This window comes from Desmodus rotundus, chromosome 10 (genome assembly GCF_022682495.2).
Source record: "Desmodus rotundus isolate HL8 chromosome 10, HLdesRot8A.1, whole genome shotgun sequence".
Classification (NCBI taxonomy): domain Eukaryota; kingdom Metazoa; phylum Chordata; class Mammalia; order Chiroptera; family Phyllostomidae; genus Desmodus; species Desmodus rotundus.
The window spans coordinates 67,820,875-67,837,390 of NC_071396.1; the positions used below are offsets into that span (position 1 = coordinate 67,820,875).

Below are 16,516 nucleotides of genomic sequence, written 5' to 3' on the forward strand. Positions count from 1 at the left end.
AAGAGGCCTAGGAGGAGCGCAGCAGGGGCAGAGCGAGGAGCACAGGTTAGCTCCACAAACCGAAACCCTGCGAACAACGCCAAGACAGGGTGTGTGACAGCAACACAGCTCACGTGTGGCGAGGACTTCATAGCTAAGACAGCAATTTTTTTGAATTATTTAATCTGATACCCATAATCCTTTTAGGTATTCAAAGTATTTATAATATATCTATTATATTCTTCAGGGACTTGAGTCACAATTAGAAGACCTGACCCAAATGACATGCAAGATGGGAACAGGGCCAAACATTAGAACCTCAAGGTCCAGTTCTGGCATCCTCCTCATCCTTAACAACAAGCAAACCACCTCATCTTATCTCCAGCTGCTCAGGAGTCTTTCCAAAAAAATTCTTATATATAAATTTGCACCTGTTAAGTGGCCATTATCTCATAAATTATTTTGGCAAAAGAATCTAAATCCATGTTTTAAAAATCACTTTGAAAGATACTAATATTTTCTTAATATTCACTTATTCTATTTTTCTTAATGCATAGTTTATTTTGGGATGAGTCTCCCCAATAACATTGCAAAAATGTGATTTAAGTAACAAAGTATATAACCTATGAACTGTAGACTGTTATATACCAAATAGTTCTTTTCCATTGTGATTACAGTTAGACCCGACTCTTTGGATTGTTTTAAATCCTCCAAATATGGATCTACATACTTTCTTTGCCTTTGTCCAACCTCAAAAGAAAAAGCAATTTGTTCTAAAAAAGGTGATTAACATCGATCTCCAAAGGCGCGCCTACTTCCACCTGAAGCGAGTCTTAGATTATCTGACCTTAGTGGCATTTTGCCCCTGAGATCACTAAGGCCCACAGATCAGAGATTTACAAAGGATTTTACACTTTTTACCTCAATCACATGCTAAGCACAAGAAATTACAGAAACAATTCTATCCAGGGGTTTTGAAGTGAAACAGAAGACAACATTCTGCCCTCTTCTGCTCGTAAAAAATATGGGTAATGTTTCTAATCAATTAATTTCATTCAAGATACTTGGAAGCCAAATACTTTTCCTTTTAACTTACTATTTCAAAGGGCTGTGAAATAGCAGTACTTACATTGCACTGCTGGGATTCACCAAATTGACAATGTTTTTAACATCAAAATGAGAAACTGTATGAAATACTGAAGCACACTTGAAAATTATTACGTGTGCTTTGGACCCAACAAGCAGGAACACGAACACAGGCTTTGGTCCCAAAAGGCACTAGAGGAAAGGAACTCTTTGGGGTTCATAAAGAGCTGTACCCACTACCTGTGTGACATCCAAAAATGTGTCGGGGCCTCAGTTCCATTAAGCATAAAATGACAGTGCCACCATTTTCACGTTATAAAATTGCTTTGGCAGTAAATAATAGGTGAAGGACCCAACCCCTAGATGGCTCTATTTCCTCTTCCCTTGCTCCTCGGAAACCAGAGGAAACTGAGGTAAGTTTATTAATAAGATTACAGATGGAAGAAAACCTGGGACTGGGGAACCACACCCTATGGGGTTTGAGACATAAAACACACAAGGCAACGCTCAAGGTTACTCCATGGTCAAAGGGCTCTAACAATGACAGCAGCTATCACAGACCAGGCACCATGTTTTCACTGGATACCCAAGGAGATGAACACCATCCCCTTTTCACAGATGGAGAAACTGGCCTCAGAGAGGCTATGTGATTTTCACAGCTGATAAGTGACACAGCTAGGAGAAAAACTCAGTTAAATCAGGCTGTAACCACCTTCAGAATACACCTAGAGACACATGAGTTTATAAAAACTTACTGATTGATTGATTGATTGATTGATTGGTTTTCAGTTATCTATGTGACCTCTGAAGCAAACCCATGAATCAAAATGCCACTGAATGACCCTATTTACAGATTAGGAACTGAGTTCACTGAAGTTAAACAACTTCCCTCTCAGTGACAGTAAGTGGCAGGCTGGACCCCTGAATGCGGTTCTTTCAACCCTAAATTCCTTTTTTTCATGCTGCCAGTGACTTTTCAACTGTGTTCTGTAAAGCAGAGGCATCCCAGAGCACGGGCACTGGGTTCTGGCAGACCCCTGTGTGGGACCCAATCCCCACCTCTCTTAGTATCCTTTACAATGTGGCCCTGCAGCCCCACGTAGAAAGGAGTGAGGTCTGCTTCCCCACCCTGATTGTAGGCTGGCCTTCTGACTGGCTTTGACCAGAAGAATGAAGTGGAACTAACAATGTGCCTTCCTGTGTGTAAGCCAAGAAACCTCGGTGCACTCTGCCCTCTCGCTGGAAACTCTACCTGCTGGATAATGAAGGACCACATGGAGGAGAGCCCAGTTGTCTAGAGGCCATCCTAGACCAATCTATAGCCAGGAAACCCCAAAATATCAGAAGAGCCCAGCCAAGATCAGTTGCACAGAGACTTATACATAAAGTGCACCAAGCTCAGCTTAAATCCACAGACCACCCATGGGACATTAAAATAGTAAGTGGTGTTGTTTTAAGCCACCGAGTTCTGTGAGGTCTGTTTCATAGCAATAGCTAACCATCACACATTGTTCCCTGATCTGGAGTGTCAGTTTTTAAATTTGCCCACAAAAACTTTAGCCAAAAGGTATTTATGCTTTCTTACCTATATAAAAGTTTGCTTAATCAAGAGGTTCTAAGGCTTTAAAAAACAACTTGAGAACAACTGAACAAGGCTATAATAGCCTCTATACTCTCTTTCTACTCCTGTGAATGCATTCCATGGTGTCACCAGAAAGTAAACAGAATGCGTGTGTGTGCGCGCGCACCCACACACACACACAAGTTACATTTAGGACACTGGTAAGATTGGAAACTAGTTTATTTTCTGCTACCACCATCCACTTCTAAAAAACTTAATACACTTTTAATGATATATAAAATACAGCAAGGCAAATTAGAACGAGGTGAGAAAAGTGAAGAGGAGACTCAGAATCAAGCCAGAAAAAGGAACCAAAAGGAAAGTTCCACTTCACAGATTGTCGTTCTGGGTGTCATGTGCTTTTTGTCCAGCCAGCATCCACTCTCTTCAGCTGGTAACAGGACCCATTTGTCTGTGCAGAATGTCCACTTCCTCACTCTTACTCCATACGGTTAGGTGTGCTGACCACAGCCCCGGCCCACAGTGAGTGGGCCAGCAGAGGGTGAGGTTAAAGCAAAAGCAGGTGATGTGAACTGACGCAGTGAGCCCAGCAGTAGGAGTGACTTGTACTGTTGCAGGAATCTCTCTTTCCACTGGTCTTGGAGCTGGAGGATTCCACCTACAACTACTTACAAACATCAGACAGAGGGAAAGATGCTTAGAGAGGAAGACTGAGAACCCTGATGACTGAGCTGAGCCCCTGGGACAGTCATGCCCACCCACAGCCTTTTCTGTTACTCACAAGAGCCCACAACTTTCCTGTTTTCATGAAGACAGGCTTTGAGTTGTTCTGTTCTATTCAGAACACACATTTGAATCTGGCTTTCTAACAACTAACATAAAGAGGAAATTTTAACGGGTTATACAATTCACTTTGTCTACAAGAAGAAACTAACTGCACAGGAGAATCATACCTTTTCCTAGAACTAAGACCCAGAAGGAAATCTTCTTCCCAGAGGTCATTGTAAAGATTCAGTATTGTGTAATATAACACACCTCAGTATCTTTCCAACAGACAATACACTCTATTTGAAATACTTTCTCATAGGGCACACATCAACACAGGTGGATGGCATCAAATGAAAGCATAACTCAGCAAAAGGCATTCTGTATCTGTGTGTATGGGGAAGGCAGATATAACACAGTGTGCACACCCCATGCTCAGAGGACCTGCCTTTGTTAGGAAGGGAGACAGCTTTACCTCCCAAAGCTTCCATCGATTCTCTCAGCCAAGCTTTTGTAAGTTTCTGGGCAGCAATAAGTTTGAGAATATCATATCCTCTCGGCATAGTACCCAGCACATAATTAGTGCTCAACATAAGATTTTTCACTTACAACTATCAATTGTAAGCTGCTGAAATAAGGCTTTTATCTGTGTTGCCAAAATTAAAGTAGAAAATCACAGCCTAAACAGTCTAGTTGCTGCAGAGCCTGTGGTGGCACCTGTGAATGGCAACTACATCCTCAAGTACATAGAAAAAGAGTGAGTTTCCTTTGTGCATATCTTCCTTTGTGCAGAGGCAGCCGATGGCAAGTGTGGGAAGCATCTAAAATGCTTCAGACATCCCTTCAACACCCACTACCTCTTAACAAGGAAATGCATGCTGTATCAGGCATACTTTCAGATCTGACCCCGTGTTCTAGACATTTCTCCTATCCTCATCTATCAAAAATGACCCACTGATCCAGGTCCCATTCTCTTACACCAAGATATCCGACAAACTAGTTTGAGCTAAGATATAGTAGATGACAAGCATCAGACTTTTTAAGTGATTGGAGAGACCTCATAGATCCTTGAATTAAATGTCTTCATATCACGGATGAGAAATCTGACATCTAAGGATGTCAACTTACTGAGGTGACAGCTACTTGAGGATGTCATATTTAAGATGACTTAATAAGCCACCTCTCCCAGAGATGACATTTCAACAAGTACCTTTCTTTCTTGGTCAAAATGATGAGCTAGTGGAAATTTCAAGTGCTTTCACAGACCGGTATGCCCATTTTTAGGTTTGTGAGTATTTGAAGCATTACTACAATCAAAATGCCAAGTTTCTGGCCCATGCTTATGGGGTCCCTAAGGACAATAACGCTACAGTGTCCATATGTTTCAGTGAACATGAGATCAAGGAATAAGTGATGGAAAATAATCTTCTTAATATCATCTTGTCTCATAATCTTTGAATGAGACATCTCAAAATGCAGCTCATCTCTATAAATTCAAAGGTCTAGCACTAGCTGGTGCTAGCTGTTTGATTCAAAGATCAAACCACTAGCTCAGCCGTTTGGAGCATCATCCCATAAACAAAAAGGTCATAGGTTTGATCCCAGGTCAGGGCACACACCTATGTAGCAGATTCAGTCCCTGGTTGGGGCGCATACAAGAGGCAACCGACCGATGTTTCTCTCTCACATCCATGGTTCTCTCCCTCTTTCTCTCCCTCCCGTCCCCTCTCTCTAATCAACAAGTATGTCCTCAGGTAAGTGTTAATAAAAGATCTAAACTCATCTGTGTTATTATTATTCTAAAATACCTTTATTCTTTCACTATAATATACTAAAAATTCCAGACTGATATCACACTTACTAGAGGCTACCAAGTTAAAGATGGGTATGCAGCAGATAAGTTCTTATAAAGTACCTTGTTTCATGATTCATTTTCTCTTCTGACACCAGAAAGCCTCTGCTTCCTAAAAGAAATACTCTGCGCTAAATTGCAGCTTGGTATGTAAAATTTCATGTAATGATCCCCAGATGCTTTCTTAACAGTAGTCAGAGAAAAAATTCTCCAAAGGCAGGGTCTGAGTCATTGCTAATTTCAGTAGTCTTTCAACTTTAATGAGCATCAGACCCATCTGAGGTGTTTCTTTACCAGTTTCTGTCACCTGGCTCCAGAAATTTTTGACTCAGTAGCTCCAAGGGGCCAGGAATATGCATTTTTAACAAGAGCCTCAGGTGACTCCAACGCAGGTGCCCCACACTGCTTTCCATGGCACTGACCAGTGTATCTCAATTCTGAGGTGATCATTTCATTATTTTCAGTTATTTTTCTCTTAAAACATAATATTGGCCATATATTAATGACAGATGGGTGTATATAACTGCATCTACATACATATCATCTATAAAGCCTGCCAGTATAATTATCAAAGCCTTAGACCAAGGAAGGGGATCTCTTAGTTTAAATCATATGAAGTTGCCAAAATCCAACCCTTTCTGACTTATGCAAACAATAGGTTCATGCAATTAAACCTACAATGGCATGGATGATGGCGAAACAGACCGACCCCCTCTTTTCCTCACAACGGAACTGGCACAACTCTGTCATCTCAAGAGGCCTCCTAACATCATGGCACTGGTTCTCTTGTTTAGTCTTTATTATGATACAACAACGTATGTTTCCAGAAAAGAAAACTGAGGCTCAGAAATTTTAAATAACACATCCAAGGCCACATGGTATTCAGTGGTAAAAACAGAATTCAAAATCTGGAATACCTGATCTGCACCAGGAGGTAAAAGGAAGGATGGGAGGGAACTCTGACCTTCTTTCCATACCCCAGGGACCCCAGAGCTGATGCCCGGGCCTTAACACCCTCCATTTGCCCAAGTCCCTCTGTGACTGGGCAGGCCTTGGCTCCAAATCTTCCAAGAGTCAGTAACAGGACTGTCAACAAGCTGCCCACAGTGGCTCCCAGCCCACTGAGCAGCCCTGGAAAGAACAGGAGGTGCTTTGTGAAAAGCCACACAAACCACAAATAGAATGAAGATGGTAACTGACAAACAGAAAATAGAGCAAGAACCCCCTTAACATACACACAGGACTTGATGCCAGTAGGTAACAACTGTGAAGATTTACACCGCATTCAGTGGTCCACACTTCAAAAGTCAAGGAAGTGAAGGCCACAGTTCTTGCAATTGTTGTTAAAGGAGCCTCTTTTTATTAAGTTTCACTGCCTGCAAGTGTACCTCATAGATGAAAAAGGAACAAGACCATGCCTGCGGTACTACAGATGAACCAATGTTAACAGGAAGAAGTCTGAGCTCTGTGTAGGTATAATTAACTTCATTCTATATCAGATACAAAAACTGCAGAGATAATATCTATTATCCTCTGTCACAGCACCTTCTTACTAGCGAACCATGGTTCTTTTAATATATCAGTGCCTAAATCAAATTCTCCCCAGAGTCGTGATAAATCCACCACATAATAAATTTCTTTTTTTGTGATCAGTATAATATCAAAATTCTACATTCTGGCAATAACTGAATTATAAATTTTTATTATATATGGTAAAATTACAGTCTTACTTTTACATATTTAATTAATGAAAGATAATACTTTTTCCATTAAATTTAGCAACTGAATCTCTACAGGCTTATAAATTGCTAAGGATACCAAGCACAAAACCTACCACTCGAGCCTATAGTTAAGGTTATTACAAATGCTTAAAAAAGTCAAAACTCAATAGAAAGAAAAGGAAGAAAGAAACAGCGATAAACGTAAGTAGTTTGATATTTTTTCTTCCCTAAGGGAACTTCATTCAATCATTTATTTATTGATTCATTCATTCAACAAACATTACTAAATGATTATTACATGCTAAGCATTGTCCAGTGACTTCATTTATACATTATCAGTATTTATTTTAAAAGGAACGCTTTAGAGTGCTTTATAATTTTGTATCTAGAGAGAAAACAGTAAGTCAATTTCAAGCATGTGGTTATGACAGGATTTAAAGTACCTCAAACTATTCCAACTGAGAAGAGAGATCGAAATAGGATCCATCAAAACTGGATTGTAAAACAGGCGTGGTCCAGTGAGTTCCCTTTCACCAGCTGTCAAAAGCCCATATTGGAACCTGTTCTGATTTTACCTCTGGAAGCAGGGGAGAAGTAATGGACCCTCAGTAACCCAAACTAAAACATTCTTTTCATTGTACGCAATAAATCTGCTTTCTGCATAGTGAATAGGAATGAGATTAAAATGAACAGTCACCCATCTGAAAACAAACTGATGCTCTGTAAACTTTTACGTTTTGCAGCCCATAAAACGTAGACGCTTTGCTTTCTGCTTAGGCTGCTGTGTTTGGAAATAAATCATTCCGTTAAACAGTGGTCTTTTCCTGCAAGAGAGATTCTAAAATCTTACCCATTTTAACAAGTCTGTGACAGCTCTAACTCTCATTCACTCTCTCCTGTACACCCTGTAATCATTGCTCCTTGGCCTCCCCCATTCACCCCAGTTCTTAAGGTTAAGTGCCACAGCCGCCTTCTAGCACATCCTCCATCCTCTCCTTGCTTTCAACTCGAGGCTCAGCACTTGTGTTTCACATGAAAAGTTTGTAATGACTCATTAGTCTTCTGAGTTGTAAAGAGTCAAACTTACTGAATCAGATTTCCATGCAAATTTTAATGACTTCCTGACACTATATATATTTTATATATATATAATTTATATAGTACTTATATATACATATACATCAGCCATATATATACTATAATTATAGTATATAATAGCAGTCACGTATATACTATACATGCGATATACCATATCACATATATGACTGAGATATATGTCAGTCACATACACTGTAGGTATGTAAATTATATATCAGTCATAATATATAACATTATATATATATATATCAGTCTCACATATATACTGTAGGGGGGGGTGTATATATATAGATACCCACAGTGTTGAGAAGTAATCTCTTGCAGCTGTAAGCACAGCACACAAGCCACTTCATAGGAATGCTACACACCTACACGTGGCCATTCACTCCTACCTTTTCTGGTCGACTACTAAAAGGTCTGATGGAGAAGGCCCTAAAGGTTAACATGAACTCTCACTTAGTTGGCAGATATACACGACTTCTTCTAATTTCACCGCTATATATATATATAGTAGAGCAGCAATATATCTTAAAGCAAAAAAAAAAATGAGGATTTCATCACAGATGAGTCTAAAGTTGTCTTGGGGGAGGTGTTTAAACAACCACAAACTAAACTACTACTAGTGGAACTACAACTTCCACTAAAGAATTTAATTTCACCATAAAGAGTCAGAGACACACATATAGGCAGATGAAGATCCATTAAGTAGCGTGCCTTCCTTCAGCTGTGAGTCCAGGAAGCCTGCCACCAGGAAGGCTGGGCATTCTGTCTCAGGCAGGTGGGGTTAGGGATGCAGCTACACCTAGTGATCAGCTGCAGATCGCAGCAGCAGGAGAAGGAGGGAGGAGGCTAGGCTGCCCTGCGAAAAGTACTCTGCCACTGATGCTCTCCAAGTCTGGTGACATTTTCAAGATAAATCTGTTAAATGACATCACAATCATTCTTATTTGCCTGGATGTTACATGACAAAGGTGCAATGATTGTCTTTTGTGGATAACAGGAAAACAAGGCTTGATTTTAGGAATACACACTGTCAGTACTTTAAAGAGATGTATAATGAAAACCTTTCATTTTCCATTTGAAAGTTGAGTTCATTTCCAAACGCAAAGTTTCACATTTCCACAATACAATTCCAAAGGCTATTATATTAATTCCCAGTTCTCTCCTAAGAAAGTTCTGGTTTCTCTCCATTTCAGAAGATTTTGAAACTTTTAATAGATGGACGACTTGCCAAAGTATGGTAAAAGTATATCTTCCTTAACTTGCCTTAGCTCACCGCCACCCTAATGCTCCCCCACCAAAAATGGGCCTACATACTATAAGGGCTCAATAAATATTGAACCCTTGAATTAGCGGCATTATTTTAATCATTTTAAGGCACACTGGGCTCTGTGCTTATTTATAAGCAAACAGATATCTTCTGTATATGATATCAACCCAGAAAAATTTCCAATGGCTAATCATCACTGCAAAATTTAATTAAAACTTTATATTGTGGCAAGTAAAATTACAGAAAACTTTTTTTACAACCGGCTGGATTCAATACCTTCCCCAGATCAGACTATTATTTGAAATGTCACGCTGGCAGCTTCACCCAACAATCACATCAGTCTGTTTATCATTCTGGCAGTGTTCATCAAGACGCTAATAAGTACATGAATGTAAATTATATTTTCACCCCCAGCTCCCTTCCAGCTCTTGTCAAGAGAGGCTAAAAACGCAGAATGAGGATCTCAGCGCCTTTAGAACAGTAGTTGTTACACTTCAGCAAGTACCAGAGTCCCCTGGAGGGCTTGTTCCGACAGACTGCTGCCAGCCGCCCGGAGTTTCTGATCCAGTAGGTCCGGGCCTGGCCCAGGAGTCTGCGTGTTTAACAAGTTCCCAGGTGCTGATGCTGCTGGTCCAAGGACAACACGCAAAAGAACTACTCTTTTAGAACAACCTTTCTCAAAATGTGGCCACAAACCAGGATCACCTGGAGATGCAGTAGCATACTCCAGGGCCCTTCCACTTCAGAATCACCATGGCTCACTATAAAAATCAATGTTGGGAAGGACCATTCTACATGATCCTGGGCACACTAAGTTTTGAGAGGCACAGGTTTAAACACAGGTCACTGTCTACCCAGGCTCAACACCCACAGGCCTCCTCAAGGTCACGGAAGCTGTGAGGTACAGGATGTACACTTGATCTACCTGCACATTTTGGCACTCTTGGTTACCCTCCCTTAACTTTCCATAGGTTCCACCCTTAAAAGCAAAGAGGGTGTAAGGACAGCAACCCTTCCCCTCTAGAATCTCCAGAACTAATGTTGCTTACACCTGAGCACACAACCCTTTCCTTCTCATGCCTGTTTCCTTTTATTTTTTCTCAAACTGTCCCACCCTTAATTATGCCCTGGCCTTGCCAGCTGCCCCACCGATGGTGGTGAGGGCTGGGGGGAAACTACAGACTACTAAGGTTGATGACTAAGGCTTTCCTACTCCCCACCCAACACCAGCCTTACTTATTTTTCTCTCTCTAGTTTTTTTGGAGCTACAGCGTACACTCAGGCTTTCTGATGACTAAACTGAAAACCACCGCAGTGTTTTAGGAACCTGAGAAGCTAAATATTCCTATGATAGGAAGTTTCTATTATTTTGTATCTTTCTAAAATTTTTCATTAGTTACTTTGAAAAACTTTAATAATTAAACTTTCTATTACTTATAAAACAAACTTATTAATATGTTGACACATAAAGATAAGCACACAAAGATAGGAAACTGTAAGGAAGTTTATGGGAAAGTTGGACTTCAAAGAGAAGAATCTTAGAATTAAACTTAAAAGCACAATGGACACCACCCTGAGGAAAAACGTTACACTGTTGAAAAAGACGTAACTACTTATTCAAACTCCTGACCTTCTCTCTAGCTGAAAACTATGTCTTAGGATACTTCTATAATAACACTCGCTCTACAAGGCTTAATAAAACCTAAAACAAAAACTGAAGGGAAACTATACTTAACCAAAAAGAGGCCCTCTACCAAAATGGATATATACAGCTTACTGATTTCCAGAATGTATTACCATTGTTATGGAACTATGAAAAATTTAATAAAGTCATCAGCTTTTATAGAACTGTCACAGAAATACATATTAAAACTTACTTTTCCCCAAACTAAAGATTATGCTTGATTCATATAGGGTTTATATAATCTGAACACATAATGCAAATTACTTGTTCATTAAGTTCATCTATAATTATTCCAGCCTAGTTTTATATATGTTCACTTATCCACACATCACTATATGTAAGTAACTTCTCTTCTGAAAACCCGTAAAATAACCCTTAGTCAACAGAAGAGACTAAATCCTTTAATTTTCCAGATCAGAGCAATTTATTACACTCAAGCAATACTTCTTTACATTCACATAACACTAAAAATGTTCAGTAATTTCTTGCATATTTCTTTCATGCTCACTGATTTCAATTTGAAGCATTTTCATCATATCAATTATCAGTCTAGTTAAAGCACCATGAAAATGTGGCTGTCGTGCCTCTGCGCATTCCAGAGTCAAACTGCTAATCTGTGCCCGCTCTTGTAAACCTACACAGTTTAAATCTTTGTATTCTGAAATAATTTTAGACTTACAGAAAAGCAGCAAAAAGCACTACAAAGATTTCAAATACACTCTTCACCTGCCTTCCCCAAATGGTTACATTTGACCAAAACTACGACATGAAACATTGATACAGTAGTACTAACTAAATTTGACTCTTTCCTCAGATCTGTCCTTAAAAGAGTATTTTGAAAAATGAATTTCTCACCAAGAATCCCAAATTCACAGGTTATGTTAAGATTTAATCTATTCCAAATACTGTAGTGAAACAATGGCCTGATCTGTTTGCATTTCTAGTAATGCAGACCAAAAGCTTGCTTCACAGAACTGAACACATCAGCCCCATTATAATGTAAAACTAAACATCTTGTTGTTTAGTATATACTACACCTTGGCTTTTTGAGAAACTGAGTCAAAGAGGAATTACTTGACAGCTGTTTGGCTTCTCACTATGGAAAAAAATTTCAAGCAAAAGTAAAATGATTTAACTTTCTTCTTCACAGCTTACTTGTTTAGCTGTTTACAAAATTATTTTTAATGATCATTCAAAGCCTAGAAGACAGAAAGTCTTCAATATTTTGCCAAATATTATGATATTTAACCAATTTTTTTGCCTAACACATTAAATATTATAAAATGGATAGTATTATTTAAACGGAATAATTATAGTAAATATAGTCCTCATGGACAAAAAATCTAATTCTTTTTTTTCTTACGATAAGGATAGCACTCTATTTCTGATGTCTGACATTCAGATTACGTGTAGTACACTTCCAGAAATAATTAATTAACAATCATATAAATTCCAAACCCATTCTGAAAGAGGATATGAGAATAAGGAGTACTGCATAAGAGGAATAGCAAAGTACCTTGTGTGTAAACCTTGGCTACATAAAAATACCTCCACTGATTACATAAAACCTCCTGATGTAGTCCACTGGATGGCCTAAAGAGGACCCCTGAAGAAACAGTTCAATTCAAATGAAGGAAAAATGCAAGCCGATTCTAATTTCTAAAAATCACTTCTCTCCCTCCCTTTTGTGTCAGTCAATTCATGCACAGTTTAAATGGTTGCAAATGATCAGGATTCACATTAGTAATTTATTCATAAAATAATGAATGCCTGTTAGGTCTAAAGCTCTATGCTCAGTGTTTTATGGAGAACCAAGAGGGAAAAAATGGACTTTGCCCTCAAGAAGCTTACGGTCTACCTTCTCTATCTTTAAAACTGATTCCCATGTCAGCTGAGAAGTAGCCAGTTAATACATTTTCCAAAAGAATCATTTTAAAAATGTGTCAGTGTTGCTCAGAATATCATAATTAACTTTCTCAACATACCAAAAACCAGACTTTTCCAAACCATTAAGTGCCTCATACCTGTACTACCTAAAATGCAAAGTAGAGGAGGGCGGGGAGGTGGGCTGCAACACAGCTGACCCTTGCACACACAAAATTTGCCAACTTTGAATTTTTTAAATTTCAACATTTCTCAGCAATCTCTCAGATACTGTATTTCATTTCCCTCTTGCCCACAGATATACTAAGATAACTCTGGCTTTCCAAATAGAAAGAAAGCACACTTGAAGTAACGGTGTGGTAGTTGAAAACAGAGTAATATATTTCCTCTGTCAATTTTAGTAAAGGTCTCTTTTGGTTTGACTGCTAATTTAAATCATCCTTAACAAAGACACAGATCAGTACTACCCAGGCTAAAATACTTCTTAATGATGAGGGACTAATTACATAAATAACCTATATAAATATTTGTTGCCGCCCTCTTGCTCACAATTTAAAAATCCACCCAAATGCTATTTGACACAGCCTAACTTCAAATAGATCCCAGGCAGGGAGTTATAGTTCTAAAGTCCTCACACTTGCCTTCTAATACTAGTTGAGTTATAAAGCTCTAAAACTGGCAGTCTAGTCCGTATTTCACTAATGAGAAAGAACACAGGCTAAAATCTCCATCAATTCTATATCATACGGAAGTGCATCATTTTGTTAAATCCTCTAGAGCAAGTGCAATTACCAGTTAAGAAAATATTAAAGTTAGGAAAAGGGTATTTCTCTATTGAAGTTGATGGTTTGGGTTTCACAGCGCGGAGCCAATCAGTCAACTAACTACAGGCTCAACTTCATCTCTGCGGCCAACTGTTCAAGGGATCTGCAGCTCAGCAACACGGGAGACAGCCAGCCTTTCGTGCCAGTACGAACCTGGGACTCCGAGAAGTAAAAATGTGCGTCTCCACAGGCCTGACTGCCAAATGCCTTCAATGTTTAAAATACGCGTTTACTGCCAGTGGACGTCTCCATCAAATTACCAAAAGAGAAAAAAAAAAAATCCAACTTCTTCATTCCTCCAGAATGGAAACCTACTTTACAACCCAAGTTTAAGGTTAAAAAGCGGGCTTTATATTGAAAGAAAAACAAGGAGCCCAGTGCCATCACTGTACCTGGCCCTTCATGAAACTAATACACATGAGAAAGAAAGTGTGCAAATGTGCAAGCGTTTGTTGTTTATCCACGAAAATGCTCCAGGTCTAACGGCATTATAGGGGCGATACAGGGGTACTCCCTGTAATTACAGGAGGGGACCCGCCGCTCGACCCCTCGCCTGACCCCGGACTCGCCTCCACAGGTCGGGTCGGCCAGAGGCTCCTCCGGGCTCGGAACGCCCCTCGCGCGCAAGCTGGCACACAGGCTTCTACACACACACACACACACACACACACACACACACACTCTCTCTCTCTCTCCAGCACGCACTGCCAGCCGCTTTTCTGCCCACCTGGGACCCCCGGGGCGGCGCGGCCGGGCTAAGAAAGTTGCCACTAGCCAGCGGCGCTCCGCTGGGGGTCGAGGATGGGAAAGTGGAGTCCGGCGGGCGCAGGGGCAACGCGGCGCGGGGCCTGGGGTCCAGGCTACTGCCTCCCGGGTCGCCGTGTCCTCCCGCTAAGACCGAGAAACGCCCGCCTTGGCTTTCCGGAGCTGCGGCGCGACCGCCGGGATGAGCCCCGGTCACCGGCGACGACCGGCCAGGAGCGGCGGCAGGAAGGGCAGGGTGCAGAGCGACCATCGCAGTCGCTGGAGCTGCTGCCGGGTCGGGGCGATCGCCGCGGCCGCAGCTGAGCACCGGAGAACGCTCCCGGCCGCGGCTCGGGGTCCGAAGGACCGCGCAGCGCCCACGCCAGGCGGCGGGGCGGCTGCAGCTCCGAACTTCAGGCAAAGTTTTCTGCTGTTCCTCTTCGAACCGGCCGGGGACTCGAAGTGGTGGCCGTCCGCCCCGAACAGGAGCCCAGGCCGCGGAGGAGCGGGGGCCAAGATGGGGGCCTTGTCTCCAACGTTAGTGCTCAAGCAAGGTCTGTTCCCCCAGCTCGAGTTCTCGCCTTCCCCATCGGCCCATCGCCCAGCGCCAGCAAACGGGCAGGCAAGGTGCCCGGCCCGCCGCGCCCCCTCTCCGGACCCGCCGCCCGCCTTAGACTCTCCACTCGGGAAGTTGCCGGCCGTCCCGGGCTCCCGCTCCAGCTCGCGTGCCCCAGGCGACGGCAAAAGTGGCCCCGCTTACCTGAAAACGCCTCCCCAGCTGCAGTTAGCAAAAGTCCGACCAAAGTCGCCAGGCAGGTCCCAAGCCCCCTCATGTTGCAGAGTGCGTGCCGGGCCGCTCCCCCGAGGCGGTGGGTGGGCGCGCGAGGGTGGAGGGCGGACGGGAGCCCGGGGTTCGAGGCAGCTAGAAGAGAAGGGGAAACAGCCAGAAACGGAGCCAGTACTCCAAAGTGCGAGCAGTTGCGGAAGTCCGAACTCCAGAGGCTCCGGGGGCGACGGGAGAGGGTCGTGGGTCGTCTTCCCGGCCGCTGACCCCAGTCCGCGCCTGGCGCTGCTGCGAGAGGGAACGGAGGGCGCGTCGGCACAGCCAAAATCCTCCCTGGGTTCCGGCGGCTGCACCCGCCGCCTCTCTCCTTCCCCCCGCTCGGGACCCGAGCCGTGCGTGCTGCCCGCTGCCCGTCCGCCGGCCGCCCCGAGCCCAGCCCCCGGGAGGCGGCGCGCCAGTGGCCGAGCCCGCGCCGGCTGCGCGCGGGGCTCCTGCTCCCGGACTGACTGGCGGTGCCCCGCAGGCCGGCTGAAGGGAGAGCCCACGTCACGGCCGGCAGCTGCCGCGGCGGTCCGCTAGAGGGCGTGAGCGTCCAGCCCCGCCGGCTCGCGTCCCGGAGCTGGGCGGCCGCGGCGCCTCCGGGAGGGAGCTCGGCTAGGGGCCGCCACCGCCGCGGCTGCGGCGTCACCCGAGCCTGGAGGGACGGCGAGGCGGCTTTCCACCCCGTCCCCTCCCTGGCCCCAGGCGCGTCTGCTGTTTGGGGGCTGACCTGGCGAGGAGCTGCGCCTCAGCCAGAAGTTTGTCCCGGGTCAGGAGCCGCTAGTAGTTAGCGAGAGCGGCGGGCGGGACCAGGGGCCTGCGGCCCCGCGAGAGCGGCGAGGCAGCTCTGTTCCCGCTCCCGGACTCCAGTGTTACGGAGCGGGGCCAGCTTCACGCCAGAGTCGCAAGGTCCCCCGTCCCCGGCGGCTGCGGGAAAGGCGAGCCCCGGGCGGAACGAAGTTGGCGGGAGCCCGGGGAAGGAGCGGCAGCCCGGAGCGCCCCGAGGCGGCAGCGCTCCAGCGGGCCCCGCGGACTGATGGGTCCCTGTCTCCGAGCCCCCGAACCCCAGAGGCAGGACGCGCTCTGCTGCTTCATCGTGCCTCTTCCGTCCCAAGTGGGCCGAAGAGGCCGTAGGCAGTGCACGCACGGAAAGCGGCTTCGCACCGAAACGAGGGTTTGGACCTAACCAGTGATTTCTGTATCT

The 16,516-nt window shown here is 43.7% G+C and overlaps 1 protein-coding gene across 2 annotated transcripts in view; it reads right to left on the minus strand.

Moving 5' to 3' along the window:
• Nucleotides 1–16,056, minus strand: part of PTPRM (protein tyrosine phosphatase receptor type M) — a 788,021-nt gene extending 771,965 nt beyond the window's left edge. The window contains exon 1 of one of the 2 annotated variants that reach the window (XM_045187759.2): nucleotides 15,250–16,056. In XM_045187759.2, the coding sequence (XP_045043694.1) occupies nucleotides 15,250–15,322 (73 nt within the window). In that variant the 5' untranslated portion in view covers nucleotides 15,323–16,056. The remainder of the gene's footprint in view (nucleotides 1–15,249) is intronic. The other variant, XM_024580360.4, reaches the window with a different exon arrangement.
• Between the last annotated feature and the right edge of the window lie 460 nt (nucleotides 16,057–16,516).